This window comes from Vulpes vulpes, chromosome 14 (genome assembly GCF_048418805.1).
Source record: "Vulpes vulpes isolate BD-2025 chromosome 14, VulVul3, whole genome shotgun sequence".
Taxonomy (NCBI): Eukaryota; Metazoa; Chordata; class Mammalia; order Carnivora; family Canidae; genus Vulpes; species Vulpes vulpes.
In genome coordinates, this window is record NC_132793.1 from 74,728,364 (window position 1) to 74,748,666 (window position 20,303).

The 20,303-nt window shown below is 42.5% G+C and overlaps 1 protein-coding gene across 2 annotated transcripts in view; it reads left to right on the top strand.

The window, feature by feature from the left end:
- Positions 1-20,303, top strand: part of SERINC5 (serine incorporator 5) — a 104,247-nt gene that overhangs the window by 61,944 nt on the left and 22,000 nt on the right. For both annotated transcript variants that reach the window (XM_025998040.2, XM_072736919.1), the window contains exons 3-6: positions 9,527-9,705; positions 10,224-10,306; positions 12,131-12,224; positions 18,016-18,227. In XM_025998040.2, the coding sequence (XP_025853825.2) occupies positions 9,527-9,705; positions 10,224-10,306; positions 12,131-12,224; positions 18,016-18,227 (568 nt within the window). The remainder of the gene's footprint in view (positions 1-9,526; positions 9,706-10,223; positions 10,307-12,130; positions 12,225-18,015; positions 18,228-20,303) is intronic.

The window sequence follows — 20,303 nt, forward strand, 5'->3', positions numbered from 1 at the left end:
AACCCAATGTGGGACTCGATCTCACAATCCTGACACCGTGACCTGAGCTGAAATCAAGATCAGCTGCTTAACTGACTGAGCCACCCAGGTGCCCCTTGTATTTTCTCTATCTTTATGGTAGTTTACATTTTCCTTGGCAACAAGAATATGATTATGTATTGCTGCGTAATCACAAATCTGTAAAATTTAGAAACAATCCTCATACTCCTGCGTTTGCCATTAAGTTTCTTGAAAACATGGGCAAAGGACCCACTGGGTTCACTTCCCTGGCCAGCTCCTCAGCCATCTGCATTCTGGCTTCTGCTTCCACTGGCTTTAGAGAATATTCTGATTCAGCGTCCCAGATGACTGTCGCTGCCAAACTCAGGGTGACTGACTGCTCAGCCCTCACCACATTGGCACTCTTTGACACTACTGACCATGCTCTGCTTCTTGAAAGGCCTCTCCTTCCAATTCTCTTCAGCTCTGCACCCTTTCAGTTTCTTTCTTGAGTGTTTTCCTTCTTCCCGGCCCCTGAATATGTGTACTCTCCAGGGTTCTGGGCTGTGTCCACCTGCAGCCCCCTCTGCTCCTTCACCCATTCCTCTCCAGGGGAATTTACTTACTGCCTTTGAATGCCTCCTTTGCCATTCCTGCTGGCCTACTAAACCTTTATCTCTAGTCAGCTGTCTTCTAGAGTACCACACCATTGCTTAGACACCTGCTCACACTTGCCCTTGATACAGGCACCTCCAGTGCAATTTGTTTTTAAGTGAAGTGTTGCCCACTTTGAAACTGCTCTTTTCTCTGATTCCTGTTCCCCGCTGGTCTGCCATTGGATCAGCTAAACCTGGGTTCCTATACCTGTGTTCCTCTGCCTTAATTCATAGACTTACACCAAATCACCACGTAGGACCTACCCATTCCATGGCTCCTGTTCCCCAAATGTTATTGTCTCATTGAAGAGTGTTTTAAGTTTTCACTGGGATTAAATTTTTTCTTATTCAAGACTGGTTACTGGTATGGTTTAGTTGGTACATCCCACAATGTACCATCATTTCACAATGATGTTACACCTAATTCTCTTACAGAGGTTGACATTAGTTTGATATTAGTTGATCTTTGTTCCCCTCCCCCCACTTTTAAAAGAGTTTATTTATTCATGAGAGACAGACAGAGAGAGGGAGAAGCAGGCTCCAGGCGGGGAGCCCGATGTGGGACTCGATCCCGGGACTCCAGGATCGCACCCTGGGCCGAAGGCAGACACTCAACCACTGAGCCACCTGGGTGCCCCCTTTGTTCCCGTCCTGTGGAAGATCTGTTCATTCCATCATAATTAGTCCTCTGGAAGTTGTCTTGTTTGGGTTGAAATCTTTGTGTTTACAGTTTGATCACAGTTCTTTTTTTTTTTTTTTTGTCTAATCAAATTTGTGGCTGTTTGATCCTGATGAAATGCTTGTGGTGAAGGAGCTGTGAGCAATAAGACTAGTCTCTGTCTCATGCTTCTGATATTTTGCAGTTACCCTTTGGGGTCATTGAGTTCCTGATTTCAGAGATGGCAGGATCAGATAAAGCTAGACTGTGTAAGTTTAGTTCCTCTTGTGGCTTTTTAATAATGACAAATGTAGATTTGCCTCTTAAAAATATTTAGAGATTCACACAAAAGAGAAGCGGTTGTTGGCCCTGACTTTAATTTGCCTCCCCCATCTCCCAAAGGCCCTCAAAGATAACCACGGGTCAAGGAACAAGCCTAGAGGTGATCCTCCCAGCCTAGAGGGGGCCCTCCCAGCCTAGAGGGGGTCCCTGGGAAGATGGAAGCTGATTGCAGCATTCCCTGTTTCACAGCGCCTGTCCGTTGGTCGGTAGCAGACAACATCACTGGTATGGACCTGGAATTATTCCACAGAGAAAAACAAATAGACTCAGAAAGTTTGAAGGTTAGTGGAATACCAGAAAGAGGAGAGGCAGACAGAAAGAGGCTCTGGTTCTGATATTCCTTTTCAAATAAGGGATATTAAATAGAACTTGCAGATCCAGTTCTTCTGGTTCTCATGCTGTTACTCATGCCAGCTTGCCCAAAGCTTTCATGGCACTTTGGATTCCGGCAGCGTTCTGATATAATGGAAGAATCCTTAGCTTTGCTAATATACCATTTTCTCATCTCTTCCAGACAACACTTTCATACTGGAGGGACCCCACTCTCATCTTTCTCCTGTTTCTGTAAGAACCCTTCCAAAGTCTGTACTCCCAGGTTGGCAACATCTGGGCCCCCTGCCAACCAGACCTGTATGTGGGCCTTTCTGTGGCTCTTACGTGGTTTCTTTATGTTTATTCATCCAAGGTAGTTGTTGTTGTCTCGGGGCGGGGGGAGGGGGAGGCAATAGCTAGCATCTCTCCCATGGAGGAAAAATTATGTGGATTTTCTTCTAATTTCCATCTCTTAGAGCTTAGTACTTACTTAGTACTTGTGTTGATGTTTTTGAAAATATCTTCCCTGATTTGGGAGTTCAGATTTCTTTTGAGTGTCTTTCTTTGAAAGACAGATGAATAAATGCTGTTTTTTGGAGCTCAGTTCTTATGTAAATATGCCAGGGATGGAGGCACCTTGTTAGAAGTTACCTTGTGTCTTGCTCTATGAGTCCTTGGTAAAATGAATAGAGCACCTATGGGATTCTAAGATGCTTATTTCCCCACTTTTAAATCAGAATGCAGGAACCCACAGTCGTTCCTGTAATGTGCAGATTCCCTCCCCCAAAAGTTCTTTTTGTAAAATAGTACCTTAGAATTTAGGGAAATTCACTGTGGGGTTTTGTTTTGTTTTGTTAAGTAGGCTTCATGCTCCGTGCAGTGTGAGGGCTTGAACTCTGAGATTGCGATGCGAATCACATGCCCTATGGACTGAGCCAGGCTGTCACCCCTGGAAGTTTACTTAATGGCTATCACAGATTAGGGACTATGGCAAGCACTTTACAAGGATTGACTGAATTAATTCTTGGGACATTGTGGTAAGGTGGATGGCAATATTATTTTTTTGTACAGATCGGGAAATTGAGGCTCAGAGAGAGTGTGGACTTGGCTCAAGTGAGTAGTGCAGTTAGGGTTGGAAGTCCACTGAGTCCTCGTTTATTCTTACTGATAATTTTATGGCTTTGAGTGGGGCTGCCTTGAAGGTTGAAAGGAAACCTCTTGCACGGGTCCCTACAGAACCAACGTAGACGTACTGTCCTTGGATGCCCAGAGCCAGCCTTAAAAGAGGCAACACTCTGAGCAGGCCTGTCGCCTTCACCCCACAGTGTGGAGTCTGTGTGTAATGTGTGTTTTCTTTTTCTAAAACTGGGATGGAGCTCGGGGCAGCAAATATTTAACCAGAGCAAATTTTCCTTGGTAAATTCTGTTGGTTTTTTCAATATAGAGACTCTTTGCCTAAAAATACTCACCACTTACTGAGGACTAAATGACTAAGTCACCCACAGAGCATAAGGCAGGTCTTAGTACATGGAGCACTGGGGGTTGTTTGGCTACTTTTTTTTTGGATGAAATAGTCAATGCCACATACTCACCCTTCGATGAGCCTAAGAACCTCTGGGAGTAAACATGGGAGGGTTTTTTTTCGGGGGAGGGGATGATAGAATGGGAGTTTAGGTCCTTCTGGCATTGGCATTCTCCTTGAGATGGAGCTGAATAGGTTGCATTTAAAGGGGTGATTTAAAGGGGGGAGAAGAGACTGCTGGTAAAAGATGGGCTGGTGGAGATGAAAGGAGTACTGACATGCATGTATTAAACTGAGGGGAGGGGGATGTCAGGAATTAGTTTCACTGAGTAGATGAGAGAAAGGAAGGAAGAAAAGAGTTCAATGAATATATTTATTTAAATTTTATTTATTTATTCAGGAGAGACAGAGAGAGAGGCAGAGACACAGGCAAAGGGAGAAGCAGGCTCCCCATGGGGAGCCCAATGTGGGCTCGATCTCAGGACCCCAGGATCACGACCCCAGGATCACGCCCTGAGCCAAAGGCAGATGCTCAACCACTGAGCCACCCAGGTACCCCTAGTTCAATGAATATTGTAGAGCAATAAATCCCATATAAATAAAACAGCCTAATAAGTGAGTTGTTATCCCACCTCCATGGATATAGCTTTTACAGATTTTTTTTTTAAGATTTTGTTTTTATTTATTAGAGCACAAGCAGGGGGAGTGGCAGGCAGAAGGAGAGGGCAAAGCAGGCTCCCCACCCAGAAGGACCTTAGGACCACCAGGGGCGGAAGGCAGACACTTAACCAACTGAACCACCCAGGGGTCCCGCTTTTACAGGTTTAAAGCAATATTACCTATTTGTTATAGTTCTACATAATATGGATATAGCTTTTGTTTCTTACTAGAGGCTCTGAAACATTCACTTTGTGTAGGATCTCCCATTATGTTGATATTTGAAGAATTTATTATTTATTTTTTAAAAGATTTATTTATTTGAGTGCATGGGCAGGCAGGGGGAGGGGCAGAAGGAGAGGGAGACAAGCAGACTCCCTGCTGAGTGGAGAGCCTGAGATCATGACCTAAGCTGAAACCAAGAGTCAGATGCTTAACTGACTGAGCGACCCAGGCACCTCTATCATTTATTTGTGAAAAAAAAAAATTAATTTTTTATTTTAATTCCAGTTAGTTAAGATACAGCATTACATTAGTTTCAGGAATACAATATAGTGACTCAACAGTTCCAGACATCACCCAGCACTCATTTCATGACAGGTGCACTCTTTAACCCCATCACCTGTTTAACCCAATGTTCACCCCTTTCCCTGCTGGTAGCCATCATTTTGTTCTTATAGTTAAGAGTCTGTTTCTCAGTTTATCTCTCTCTCCATTTTTTTCCCCTTTGCTTATTTGTTTTGTTTTTTAAAATCCACATATGGGTGAAGTCCTGTGGTATTTGTCTTTCTCTGACTGAGTTATTTCACTTAGCATTACACTCTATAGCTCCCTCCATGTTCTTGCAAATGGCAGGATTTCTTTCTTTTTTATGGAAAAATAATATTCCATTATATGTATGTGTATGTATATACCTATGTGTGTGTATACACATATATAGCATATCTATGTTTATATGTATTTACACCACCTCTTCTTTATCCATTCATCTATTGATGGACACTTGGGCTGCCTCCGTAATTTGGCTGTAGTAAACAATGCTGTGATAAACATAGAGGTGCATGTATCCCTTTGAATTAGTGTTTTTGTATTCTTTGGGTAAACACCCAGTAGTGTGATTACAAGATCATAGGGTAGCTCTTATTTTTAACTTTATGAAGAACCTGCATACTGTTTTCCAGAGTGGCTGCTTGAATTCCCACCATCAGTGTACAAAGGTTCCCCCTTCTCCACATCCTCACCAATGTGTTGTTTCTTGTGATTTTAGCCATTCTGAGAGGTGTGAGGTGATATCTCATTATAGCTTCCATATAGTCCTATGACCTCCACCTACAGAATTTCTGGCCTCCTTGCCATTGCTTTACATTCTTCATCCATTACGACTATTAAACCAGCGGCCTTTCAACTTACCCTCCTACCTGAAACTGGTCACCTTTCCAGTATGTCCTCTACTTTGTAGGTTAAAATGTTTTCTCTCACCTATAGGGTGGGGGCCAGACTTCATAGCATTAGAGTACATCTGGCCCTTCCCAAAGAGACCCTGACTTTTTTTGAGTCTTATCTTGTGCCAGATAATGCTTTTTTTTAAGCATAAGTATGTCTCATGCAATATTTTGTATAAGTATCTCCCAAATATTGTACAGGGTGTTGTTAGAAGGTAGAGGAGGAACAGTAAAGTATCCCCCAAACTAAGAAAGCAATTCTGAGAGTAGAAAATGAAGCAGGTGACTCCATACAATTTACAGTTTTATTCAAGGTACCCTACTGACTGTGGGGATGAGGCAGGAATGGGAGGGCACATCTGGCAGAGGATGATCCACAGCAGCTGCACAGTTATTCTCTGCAGAGTCCAGGCTTTAGTCCAGATTTTACAGAATGAGGGGACACACAGAAGGGCACTGTAGTGAGATCAGAAAGTTTGCATAGACCTAATTGACAGCTAACCTTTAATTAGATCTTATGGCACCACTTGTGCCTCAGGAAGATGAAAAACCATGTTGTATTTAACAGATTCATGGGAGGCCAAAACAAGCCTCCCCACCCCTCCCCCCATCCTAGGCTTGGCAGACATTTATAAAGTATGTATATTAATCTCCAGGGGATCCCAAGACAAATCACCCAGTGAACACAAACTAAATGGAGGGCCAGAGATGGCACCCTCTGCAGACATACTAAACAATTAGTCATTGTTAACTCAAAATTTAAATTTAACTACATAGTTTGTAGTTTATCTGGCAGTCCTACATGTCTGCTACTTTGTTTTGTAGCCTGTTAAAAATACAGTAGTGTCTCTGTGTATTTACATCTTGATGGGATCTAAAAAAATTTGCAGTTCTAAAAACTTTCTGACTACAAAATGTTTGACATTTCTTTATGAAATCTTTAGTATCTATCTGTTCACAGACAAGGAGCTGTACTAATTGGGTCTCAACAACAATGCATTTTTGCCTGAGGCACTAACTTGAATGTTTCCATGTTGTTTTGGAAAAACATGTTTCAGATTCTGGTGTAGTAATGACTGTGGACCTTTTCTGAGTGGTAGGAATCCTCATTCAGGAAAATGAACTCCAGTTAAATTTCGTCGTCTTTTTGCTTATGGAAATCTGAATAGCCTCAGTTATTATTGTTTCTTTAGGATCTTTTCTGGAGATAAAACTAAATTGCCATGCTTCAATTTTACTTCCGGCTTTGTGTCATTTTTTTCCCTCAACAATGTTTTTTGTCTTGTGAATAACAGTTACAGTGTAATTTTTCAACTTCTGTTTTGTTCTGAATAATGTTCAACTTTAGTGTTGATAAGAAGCAAGGTTTTTTTTTTTTTTTTTAAGATTATTTATTTATTCATGAGAGACAGAGGCAGAGACACACAGGCAGAGGGAGAAGCAGGCTCCATGCAGGAAGCCTGATGTGGGACTCGATCCTAGGTCTCCAGAATCAGGCCCCGGGCAGAAGGATCATGCCTCAGGCAGAAGGCAGGCGCCAAACCGCTGAGCCACCCAGGGATCCCCAGGTTTATTTTTTTTAAACCACTGACTAAGTCTTTATTTTCCAACAGTAGTAAAAATATCCTGCTTGTTCTCATGATGTAAAATTTTAATTATTCTGATAATATTGTAGGTTTTACATTGAAACCTTCTATTCCAGTTTAACTAGAATAAATGATTGTCAACCTTTATCAGAAGATTAAGACTCTTAAAGAATGCCAGTGAATAAAAAGAAAGCCCAGTTAATATCCAATTCACAGAGAAAAATATAGATAGCCATACATTTAATAGAAGATGTGAACCTGACTCATAATGAGGAAGATGGACATTGAAACAGGATAGTGTTTTTTATTGTTGGGAAGGAAAATTTTTCCTCTACCCTTCAAGAATCTTCTGGCTAGTCTAAAAATTAAATTGACAGGAGACAAATTAATCAGGGAAAGTCAAACTTGATTTCTTGCTTTCATGGAATCCGATACATGATCTCATAAGCATGAGATCCTGAAGATAGGCAAAATAAGGTATAAATGTCATCCTGAACTAAGGAGAAGGGGGCAGGGGCCTGAGACTTCAATAAGAAGGAAAACAATTCCCAGGAAGATGAAGAGGAGTGTGTGTTTGGTAAACAAATGTTTACTGGGCCACTACTGAAACCTCTCTCTGGGACAGAGAGAGGAATTTTCAAACAGTTTACTCAGTTCTTCCTATCTACCACACTGAGTTCATAGTATGCTGGACTTCTCTGTGGCGGTAGCTTTTTTCCTGGAGCTGGTCCTCTATTAAATTCATTCTGGCCCCCTCTCCCCCCCTTTCCCCCTGCATCTAAATTTTGTTGAGGCAATTAACAGGGAAGGTCAAAGTTTTTTTGAGTCTTCTGGAACTCAGTTGTTTTCAGTTCAAAATAATTCACATGCCAAAGTGGCACATCTTGGGGCCATTTGTTCTGAACCTTTACGTTAACTTTAAGTGAGATGCTTAGGTTGGGAATGTGAGCAGTCCCAGATATTACTGATGAGGTATAAATTGTTGCAGTCTTTGAAAGCGTGGTTTGACTTTACCTCTTGAAACTTTAAAATTTGATTCCATTTTTAAGTCAGGAGTCTATCCTATATATTTAATGACATGTTTACAATGAGGCATGCGTAACAGAGTTTACTGAGTCGGTGTTTGTAATAGCAAAAACAAATAACAGGAAACAAAAAATCAATTCTGGTCTACTAAAAAATATAAATAATGGTTAAAAAGTGGGCCAGGATTTTATGTATGATTAATAGGGAAAGATCTCCACAACTTATTGTTAATCGGGAAAGCACATATTGTAGAACAGTACATATAATCTTTTATTTAATAAAGTTGGTTTTATACATACTATATATGTGATGCCATACCAGTGTATGTATGTATGTAAGTTGGTATGCTGTGGATAAGTATGGGATGGGGACATACACATGTAAATTAATAAAACTACCCACCAAATTCTTATTTATTTATTTATTTTAAAGATTTATTGGGGGATCCCTGGGTGGCCCAGCGGTTTGGCGTCTGCCTTTGGCCCAGGGTGCGATCCTGGAATCCTGGGGTCGAGTCCCACGTTGGGCTCCCGGCATGGAGCCTGCTTCTCTCTCTGCCTGCGTCTCTGCCTCTCTCTCTCTCTCTCTCTCTCTCTCTCTCTCATGAATAAATAAATAAAATCTTTTAAAAAATAAAGATTTATTTATTTATTCATGAGAATCAGAGAGACAGAGAAAAAGGGGGAGTGGCAGAGACACAGGCAGAGGCAGAAGCAGGCTCCTTGCAGGAGCCCAATATAGGACTCAATCTTGGATCCCAGGATCATGTCCTGAGCTAAAGACAGATGCTCAACCGCTGAGCCACCCAGGCATCCCTACCCACCAAATTCTTAACTTTCGAGGGAGAGGATTTGATATTTTGGGGTGGGAGTGAAGGAAATCTTTCACCTTTTATTCTATATATGCATTTCAGGAAAAATATATCCATGTATTACAAGTACAATTTTTTAAAATTCTGATGCTAGATTGCAGAATTCATTTAGGATAAGTAAAGGTGACCTGAGGGGTTACAGCACTGTATCTTTAAAAAATGGTTTAGAGAAAATTAAGAAAAAGTCTTTGGAAGAAGGACTTTTATCTCAGTCTGTTTCTCTTTGCACAAGGTGCATTTTCACCTTGGATTTTGACCTGTAGGCCGAAGGAACACTTCATGACAGCCCTTCTTTACTCGGCTTTATGTTTCTTTTTTAGAAGTTTATTTATTTTTAAAGTAATCTCTACACCCAACCTGGGGCTTGAACCCACAGCGCCCAAATCAAAAATCACAAGCTCTTCTGACTGAGCCAGCCAGGCTCCTCTCTCTTGACCCAGTTTTAACAGATGACTTTTTTTCTCTCTTTGCTCAGATTCCTTTTTACGAGGATATTTGTAAAGGCATTAAAGCTGGTGACACGTGTGAGAAGCTGGTGGGATATTCTGCTGTGTATAGAGTCTGTTTCGGAATGGCCTGTTTCTTCTTCATCTTCTGCCTCCTGACCTTGAATATCAGCAGCAGCAAAGGTTGTAGAGCCCATATTCACAATGGGTAGGTCTTGGGTCTTCCGGGGTGAGGGGGTGGGGGGTAATTGGCTGTTTCCTGGTGTGTAGAACACTGTTCCTCAGCTTCCTGGACCCATCCGACCGTCCAACTGTTCAACTGCTCTTCCCCTAGTTGAGATTGTTGATGCCAATTTTAGGGGAGGTGGGACCTGTCACCCTCAGTGGCCTAAGAACCAGAATCTAAGTGTTTGTGACACTTAGTACCACAGTGAGAGCTGCAGCGGAGATGAGAGTTTTTATTTCTTGCACTGAGACCTGTCCCTACATCATCCCCACCTCGGCAACCAAGTGGTGTTTTGCACAGAGGCCACGCTGAGTTGGTCTAATTATGGGAAAAGGCAGTCTCCAGTCACTTAATTACTTCCCCTCGATTTGGAAGGAACAGTACCAACGGCAGAAACATGGACTGCCTGCCGTGCTTACCTTCTAAGAGGTCTTTTGTCCTGCCATGAATATCATTTAAATACATCCCCCCCCCCCCCCTCTCTTTTTTCTTTTTTCTAGCTTTTGGTTCTTTAAACTTCTGCTGCTGGGGGCCATGTGCTCAGGAGCTTTCTTCATTCCAGACCAGGAGACCTTTCTGAATGGTACAAATGGGGTATTTGGGGTACCTGTTTATTTTGTTCTTACCCATTTTGGAAAATCGTTCCAAACTGTAGTCCAGGATGCCTTTGATATTTTGAATTAGTGGTTTTCTTGTGTGTGTGTGTTTTTAAATTGTCACCTTACCTGCCCATCCACGTCATCCACCCTCTCCTCTCCCTCTCGCAGCCCCCCCCCCCCCAAGTCCTTCTCCCCCTCTCTCTGGCTGGGTGTTACTCTGCAGCCTGGAGAGCTCAAATGATAATTTTCAGGTTATTGACCTGCAGGGAAAATGGGGCACTTAAAATTTGTTTGAAAACCAGTTTAGCATGTCAGCATGACACCATCAGCCACATTTGAATAGGCCCATAGAGGCCTTGTTCTGTCTGACTGAGCACTGCCCAGGAAGCCTGCCTCTGCCCAGCACCCGGCTCCTTAGCGACTTCAAATCTCTTGCAGCTACAGCAGGATGGGAGAGGCTTCCTCTAGCCTTATTTCTAAACTTACCTTACTTACAGTTTCAACTGTATAGCATTGAATTGTTTCTTACAGAATTTACCAAAATTGATTTAATTTGAAGCCTTGACCCATACCTGAAACAGGGGCCTTTCTTCATAAGAACCCGGGAGGAAGAAAAAAACCTAAATTTCAATGGTTCAAAACCTTGTTTAACCCAAACGAATTCATTTTTCTAATTGACATTCACACTGTGCTGGTCCATAAGGAACAGCCCACAGTCCTTCAAATGGTGACTAGAGGGAAGCCTGGGTGGCTCAGTGGTTAAGCATCTGCCTTAGGTTCAGGGTATGATCCCGGAGTCCCAGGATTGAGTCCTGCATCGGGCTCCCTGCAGGGACCTGCTTCTCCCTCTGCCTGTGTCTCTGCCTCTCTCTGTGTCTCTCATGAATAAATAAATAAAATCTTAAAAAGTTTTAGGGTCATGCTAGGTTTTGTTTTCTTTTTTAAAAAATATTTTTATTTACTTGAGAGAGAGAGAGAGCACATGCACAAGAGTGGGATGGAGAGGGGCAGAGGGAGAGGGAGAAGCAGACTCCCTGCCAGGGGCTCGATCCCAGGACCCTGAGCTGAAGGCAGAGGCTTAACCGACAGAGCTACTCAGGTGCCCCTAGGGCCATACTAGTTTTATGTACTCCTTAAGGAAGTTATATCTAAGTCTTGTTTTTTCCTAAAATGCTGTTACTAGTTTTCTGTTCCCCACGGATATATTTTTATGTATTAAAATGATAGATTTAGAATGGGAAGGGGCCTAGCAGTCCTCTAGTAGAGCGTCGTCATTTTTATAGACAGGCTGTAACCCAGAGGAGTGACATGGCTCAGTCGAGGTTAGGGCTTCCTCATCGCAGAGAAATGGACCTGAGTCCTCAGCCCCTAATCTGAACCGCATCTCCCCACTAGCCTCTGGTGGCTCCCTAGGCAATAAAATTTGAACCCTTTTTTCCTCAGAATATGTGTTTTTACTTTTAAATTGTGGGTCATTGTTGATTTTATGGATGGCTGCATCTGTTAGGATATCTGGCAGTTGCAGTCTGGAGGTTAAGCCTAGGCGTTCCAGAGCCACATTACTTGTGCTCACACCCCAGCTGCACCCTTTGCTGGCTGCAGGACTTTGTCGATTTACATAGACTCTGAAGTTTTCTCATCTGTAAAGTGGGTATAATAGTAGCACCCACCTTATGGGATTGCCTGGAAATTAAATGTGTTGCAGGTATAGTAAGAACAGAATAAAGATGAACCGTAGTCATTATTCTCCTTTGAGCTCAACATGGGAACAATCCCCTCATCTCCTTTTGGGTGGTCTTATTTTATAGCCTGGCGCTACGTGGGAGCCATCGGAGGCTTCATCTTTATAGGCATCCAACTCATCCTGCTCGTGGAGTTTGCACATAAGTGGAATAAGAACTGGTATGTACATTTTTGGAAAGTTTCCAAGTGAACTCACCTGTTGCTCAGAGAAACTACCTGTGGTACAGTGTTGCTAGAGGCTCTGCTCCGAGATGTGGCAGCAAGGATCAAGCAGCCTGCTCCTGCCTGAGACAGTTTGCCAGCACTTTCCCTTCACTCCTGCTCTTCGAACCTTCCCATTCACTTCTTTCCTATGCTGTTTTTCTCTCCTTTCTACTTTTCCTTCTTCTTTTTTGTTTTTGGTTTTTTCACTTTTTGACTTTTTCCCATGCTCTCTCATTTGAGTTCTGAGTCAGCTGCTGTTGTGATTTAGTCAGAATCTGATCCATTGCTGGCACTTTCTGAGCCCTGGCTCCCTGGTTGTGATGGTTGGTGCCTGAAAACTTGGGCAGGCTTTATTGTAGGCTTCTATCCTTAGAAGATTAAAAAAAAAAAAAAGGTACTTTGGAGCTGAAAATACACTTTCTGCAAAAAATATGTGTTGGAATAGTTAAATTTTTTGGTTCCTTCTCAACTTGCCTAAAAGCTTAAGGACCCCTTCAATAGGAAGATCTGTTGTGCTACCTTAGAGAGCCACCCTGAATTTAAAAATGGAGTCTTTTATAAGTGCCTTGAACATGGAATTCACATCCTAGGATAAATGGGAAATGCCAAACGATTAATAGCTAATTTTATTTCTTGCTGAGCCACATCAAGGAAAGGGCAGCTAGATGAAGGTCAGCCCCTTGGGTATTAAGGCCAGGTGGCTTTGTGACTCCAGGCAAGGCACTTTGCTGCTTGCTGTCTTTATTTATAAAATATGAATGAAGGAGGGTGCCTGGGTGGCTCAGTCAGTTAAGCATCTGACTTTGGCTCAGGTCATGATCTCGGGCTCCTGGGATCGAGTGCTTGCACATCAGGTTCCCTGCTCAATGGGGAGTCTGCTGCTGCTTCTCCCCCTGCCCTGCAACCCACATGCCCTCCCCCCTAGTTCATGCTCTCCCTCTCTCTCTCTCTCTCAAGTAAAATCTTTAAAAAAAATATGAATGAAAATACCCATTGCACCTCATAAAACTTTTGTTATTTTGTAGACTTTATATGTACGTGTTATTTTATTCTGTTTTGGAAAAAATCAGAAAGTGGAGTATGAATTTGAAATTTATTTTTTATCTTGGACAAAACGAAATGTATGGTCCAAATTCTTTGAAAATACTTTTCATTTTGATTATATCCCTCAGCTTGGTAGTTGTAGTAGTTTCATTTTGGTTTTGGTTCTCTGGAGAACAAATTAAGAGGTGAAAGGCTAGTGTTTCATAATTTGGTAAATATCAAAGTAAGTACCCAAATATTTAAAGTCAGTATTTAAAATGTTTGCAGTACATTGACTGGTCACATAAGTAGCTCTACAGAAATTTGTCTAATAAAAAAATCATCCTATATTTTTCCTAAAATTTTTGCATATCTACTTGGAAATAGGGAACTTTTAAAATAACAACATTTTCGACACTGAGTGCCTGATTGGCCCATTAAGTACTATGTTCTCTTGAGAATACTTGTGCTTCTCCAACTCTGACTTGACTGTTTTGATTGATTCTGAAGCCATTTTCTGGGACTAATTATTGATGCCAAGTTTTAACAGGCATTTTGGAAGAATTTGGCTGCTGTAAAAACCTTCCAGAAACCACTCAGTAAGAATGGCTTAAGAGCTTTGCAACAAATGATGTTGCTGTTGTGTCAGCATTGAGGCTAATATCCCAACAAAATCCATTTTGTCAACATAATTCATAGTTGATTTGTCTGCCTAAATTTAGGATTAAGCTAGGAAGCTCACTAATAATGTATTTTAAGGTAAATTAATCTAATTTACTTTTTTTTTTTTTGTATATGTTTTAATGGAACAAGTCTAGAAAATATAATACATCACTGTTAATGGAACAACCAAAGTGTTTTTTCTTTTTTCTTTCTTTCTTTCTTTTTTTTTTTTTTAAGATTTTATTGTGCAAAAGCACAAGCAGGGGGAGAGACAGAGGGAGAAACAAACAGGCTCCCTGCAGGGAACCCAATGTGGGACTCGATCCCAGGACCCAGGATCATGACCTGAACTGAAGGCAGCTGCTTAACTACTGAGCCATCCAGGCACCCCTGTTTTGTCTTTTCTTTTTTTGTTTTGTCTTTTAAATGAACATCCTGAGAAGAAGATCCCAGAGGCCATGGGAAAGAGGCCATGAACCCAGAAACCAGGAGACTCTGGATGTTTATACCCTTGCCCCTTTAATTCACTGTTTCTCTTTAGGTGTATTACTTGGCCTCTCTGGCCTCAGTTTTCACACCTGCAAATGTTTTACGGTTGCATTATATGTTTAATTATATGTTTGTTTCCTTCTACCTCCAAATATTGTGATTTGAAGTGAATACTCTTTATCAAAATGAAATAGCAAAGAGTAGAAGGTACATTCAAGTGCTTCTAACAAAGACCCATCTTGTAAATGTGCTAGATTTGTAATTTCCATCGTGGTTGGGTTTTACTTCAGAGTCCAGGAAGCCAGCTGACTCTCCCAACCTGGTCCCAGCTTGCTACTCTGTGGGTGCACCTGCCCCCTTGTCTGATCCTTTTCTGATGTCCTTCTAAGTGCTTCTTCCCATTTAGCATTTATTCACAATTTCTGAAAGTCTTAACTGTGTGCCAATGTGGTAGGCACTGAGAGTATAAAGATACATAAGTCGTGGCACTTAATTTGGGATGTGTGCAAAAACAAGTTGTCATCAAGGAGAATGTCACAAATCTGGAGCAACAAGAATAGCAGCCATGCTGCTACCATTGCTGCACAAAGTTGTGTTTTAACAGTTGACAGTCTTCGTAGCAGTATTCATTAAGCACATATTATTTGCCAGGCATTTAACAATAGGAGAAGAGTGGTGAACACAGTGATGTCCTGCCCTGTGGAGCTTACCTTCTGTTGGGGACAGTGGGGGGCATAGATGGATAATCAGTTTATGATCAAGCAAATAAGTAACAGGTTCAATGGTGAAAAGAAATGAAGGAAAAGAAAGCAGGGTGTGGGCTGTGGGGAGAGCAGGGCAGGGAATGGCTTCATGATCATGTACGAAGTAGACAACCACGACCAGAAGGAAGAGGGAGAGCCTAAGGCAGGACTTCACTGGCCCCATGCCGGGCTTCTTCAGCGGCACATGGGCCTCCATGTGCTACACCCCACTGGTGAGGAATGGGCACCAGAGGTGAGATGGGAGATGGCGCTGGATCAGATCACGTTGGGCTTCTGGGGCCCTAGTGGGAGATGGAAGGCCATCAGCGGAGTTTGAAAGAAGAAGAACATGATACAATTTATATTTTAATTCCAGAAAAGATTAGAGGGGATCAGAGTTGAGTTACAGGTAAGGAGGCTTGTGGGAGAAAATCCAGGTGAGAGATGACTGTAGCTTGGACGATGGTAGCAGCAGTTAGGTTCTGGTATATTCCAAAGTTGGAACTTGTTGACTTTGCTGATGGTGATGAGGATATGGTGGGGAAGGAGGGAGCCAGGAGAGAGAGATTGCAGTTAGGAGTTGTTTTTTGTAAAAAAAATTCCCTTTCTTGGGGTGTCTGGGTGGCTCAGTTGGTTAAGCATCTGACTTGTGGTTTCAGCCACGAGTCCTGAGTTCGTGAGTCACGAACTTAAGGTCGTGAGTTTGGGCTGGATGCAGAGCATGGAGTCTGCTTCGAATTCACTCTCCCTCTTCTCCTCCCCCTGCTTGCTCGCGAGCTCTCTTTCTCTAAAATTAAAATTTTTTTTCCCTCCTCCTCCACAAAAGGGAAGAATAGAACTGCCATCTTCTGAGCTTGGGAAGATGAAGAAAAGCAGGAGTAGAGGGTGGATATGCAGATATTGGGAAGTCATTGTGCTCCCTCCTGTCAAACAGTTGGATAATAGGAGTCTGGAATGGAAGGGAGAGGTTAGGGTTAGAACTTTGACTTTGGGAGTACAGGCATACATTAACTGTAAGAAAATCCTCCAGGTTATGATCTCAGGGTCGTGGGATTGAGCCCCACCTTGGGCTCTGCGCTCTCCCCACCCCCACCCCCCAGAGTCTTGTCCCTTTCCCTCTGCTCCTCCCCTGCTCAACCTGTCCAGTGTTCTTTCTCTCTGTCTCTCAAAAACAAATAAATAGAATCTTAAACATACAAACAAAAGAAAGCCCTTCATATGCTAACAACAGCCCAAAAGACCATTGGAGAAACCATCCCCCCCCACCCACACAGTGGTCAGCTGTGTTCACCTTATCCAGAGCGCATTCTGTTTCTCTGTCATCGATTACCATTTGGCTTTCAGATTTCTCCCCCCTTTCTCAAGTCTCCTTTTCTGTCATTTCCTTTGTGTGGCTTTTATGTTAGACTAATTCCGTGGTCATTGAGCGCCTGGCTTGGTTTCAGGAATACGATGGTCATTATCATTGCTGTCTTTCCTCCCTGTTTGTCTCTGGCTGCAGTAACTTTTTCATAATTAAAATATTTTAGCTGAGTTGCCTGAATACTTTCCAGTTTTGGGAAAACATTAAGCAAGTTGTGAAGACTTGTTAGAATGTGGTTACAATGGGGCAGTTTCATCATAAGGCAGGTGACAGTGATTCACTTTGTGCTCCCTGTTGTTTTGTCCTCTTTGTTCGGTGGTTTTGAGCACTCTTTTTGTTGTTGTTGCTCTGAACAATTTCTATAGATTATTAGGCCACCACTTACTTCTCCCATCCCTTTATTAATATTTAAGCTAGAAAGCAAATTAGTCTCTTCTTTAAATTTCTTACTGTAAATCCCATTACAATTTTTACTCATTTCCCAGCTGGTTGTGTTCCTTCCAGCCCTCCCTTAATCCTACGTCATCCGTGGCACTGTTTGGAGGAGCAGTACACCGTAGACCCTCCTTGCAGCAGAGGGGTGAAGGGGCTGAGGTCAGCCAGGCTTCCTGTGCATGCAGTTCGTTTGCCCCTTCTCTCCCTGAGCAGCAGCTCTGGCATTGGCACCGGTAGCAGGAGGTGGTGGCACGTCCAGGCTCTGTGTTGAGAGGGAAAACGTGACGAGAACTCCATCTAAGAGCCACTTTTTTTTTCTTTTAAGATTTTATGTATTTATTCACGAGAGACAGAGACAGGGACACAGACAGAGGGAGAGGCTGTCAGGAGCCCCATGTGGGACTCGATCCCCAGACTTGGGATCATGACCTGAGCCGAAGGCAGACGCTCAACCACTGAGCCACCTGGGCGCCTCTAAGAGCCACTTTTTTTTTTTAAGACTTGCCAAAACCTACCAAGTCTTGGCACAACCTTGCCAAGTCTGTGGATGTGCATTTTAGTTGATGAAGAAACATTTAAAAATAGAATGTTTTAGGGACATCTGGGTGGCTCAGCAGTTGAGCATCTGCCTTTGGCTCAGGGTGTGATCTTGGGTTCCTGGGGCCCCAGGATCGAGTCCCACATCGGGCTCCCCCCAGGGAGCCTGCTTCTCCCTCTGCCTGTGTCTCTGCCTCTCTCTGTCTCTCTCATGAATAAATAAAGAAAATCTTAAAAAAATATATATAGAATTTTTTTAGTGTTTAATAAACATTCTAACCCTGAACCAAAGTTGTTTTGCATTTTTACATGTACCTTCTAGCTTTGATAGAGCCTGAGGGTGGTAAAAGGATAGATCTTCTGGACCCCTGGGTTTATAAGGGCTTTGGGCCTGAGAGCACTGCAAAGCCTGAGGGATGATGAATGTCGTCAGAGGGTGCAGGCTTCGTTGACCTGTCTTCTGTCTCCCTCTTATCCACCTCTGGAGAAACAGGACTGCAGGCACGGCTAGCAACAAGCTGTGGTACGCGGCGCTGGCCCTGGTAACACTCATCATGTACTCCATTGCCACTGGAGGCTTGATTTTGATGGCGGTGTTTTACACACAGAAGGATGGCTGCCTGGAAAACAAAATTCTCCTGGGGCTGAACGGAGGCCTGTGTCTGCTCATTTCAGTGGTAGCCATCTCGCCCTGCGTCCAAAATCGTAAGCACAGTGTTTTTCCAGTCCTCCTTATTTATACATTTTTTTGGTGTTAAATTGCACAAACCTAGTGTTTTTAGTTTTGTTTTTAAATTACAGTTATTCCTTAATTTACCATGGATGGGTCAGCCATAGGAAAGGCGGGACTACAGCCTCCTCCTCGTATCCCACACTTGGGCTGAATGTCAATAAATAGGAAGATAGATGCTACCATTATTACATAGTGAACTACAAGGAGCCTTTACATGGAAGATGCCCTGAGTGTGTATTAAGTTCTTCCCTATGATCTCTATGAATGAGAAGGCTCCAGAAGGAGCTCTTTCTGGGCTCATCTTTCACTCAAGGCCTTGAGTCAGAAATTAGGGACTGTGTGGTCTAGGAGTCAAGAAGCAGGAAATGTGACAACAACTGGTCCCACGTGCTAACCTTCCTCAGATCCAAGGCCCTTCTCAGCAAAGCCGACAGAAATCTATAAACCTTCCTGACTCAAGGTTGTTTCAAAGGCAAATGGAAGAGGGGCGCCTGGCTGACTCAGTCAGTAGACCGTAAAACTCTTGATCTCAGGGTCATGAGTAGAGCCCCATGTTGGGCACAGAGCTTACTTAAAAACCCGAAAAACCCACAAAGGCAAAGGGAAGAGATCATGGGATTTGGAAGTACTTTAGAAAGTACAGGCCTGAGTTGTCGTCTTCTTTTTTTTTTTTAAACATTTTATTTTATTTATTCATGAGAGACACACAGAGAGGAGAGAGAGAGAGAGGCAGAGACACAGGCAGAGGGAGAAGCAGGCTCCATGCAGGGAGTCTGATGTGGAACTCGATCCCGGGTCTCCAGGATCAGGCCCTGGACTGAAGGCTGCGCTAAACCGCTGAGCCACTGGGGCTGCCCCCTGAGTTGTCTTCTATAAACAACTCCTGATGTCTTAAGCCAGAATGCCATCTTTGGTTATAGAAAGAAATGTCTGTGATCTAATTTTCTTGAAGGTATCTTACTCTACAGGTGATGAAATGCAAATGATATTCAGGTTTCTAATAGGAAAAGGAAAAGGTGGCCAATAATTTGTAGTCCCTCAAATCATTTCTAAAATGGTGATTTAAAAAGTGAACTAGTCTTGGGGCACCTGACTGGCTCCATCCTGACTGGAAAAGCATGTGACTCTCAATCTCGAGGTCATGAGTTCAAGTCTCACATTGGGTATAGAGATTATTAAATTAAATTAATAAACTTAAAAAAAAAGTGACATAGTATTGAATAATTTAAAGGTTTTCTGGTCCTAAAAATTTCAAATACCTTATTGAAATTGAGAGTTCTAATCTCCCAGTCTCTTTAACTGATCAGTTAAGAATTTCCTAAAACATACTAGTGTTCAGATTAAAATACCATTTGGGTTAAATCCTACTTTTTTTTTTTAATTTTTATTTATTTATGATAGTCACACAGAGATAGAGGCAGAGACATAGGCAGAGGGAGAAGCAGGCTCCATGCACTGGGAGCCCGACGTGGGATTCGATCCCGGGTCTCCAGGATCGTGCCCTGGGCTAAAGGCACGTGCCAAACCACTGTGCCACCCAGGGATCCCTAAATCCTACTTTTTAAAATAGTTTTAATATTTTGAAATATTTGGCTTAATGCCATTAGTTGCTAAGGTGAATCTTATTCCCATGCCAAAGAGCAACATTATAAAAGACTCTATTTCTCTATTTTTATGGGTTCGTACAATTTAATAATTAGAACTTGAAACAAATTTAATCAGAGGGAAGTGATTAAATCCTTTCATGTATGTGGATAGTTGAAAATTCCACTAAAAAATGATAAATCCGGGATCCCTGGGTGGCGCAGCGGTTTGGCGCCTGCCTTTGGCCCAGGGCACGACCCTGGAGACCCGGGATCGAGTCCCACATCGGGCTCCCGGTGCATGGAGCCTGCTTCTCCCTCTGCCTGTGTCTCTGCCTCTCTCTCTCTCTGTGTGACTATCATAAATAAATAAAAATTTAAAAAAATGATAAATCCTTTTTGTCATATCCTGGTTACTCTCAATTATTAGTTTAATTTAAATATTATAACATACTGAAGCCCTTC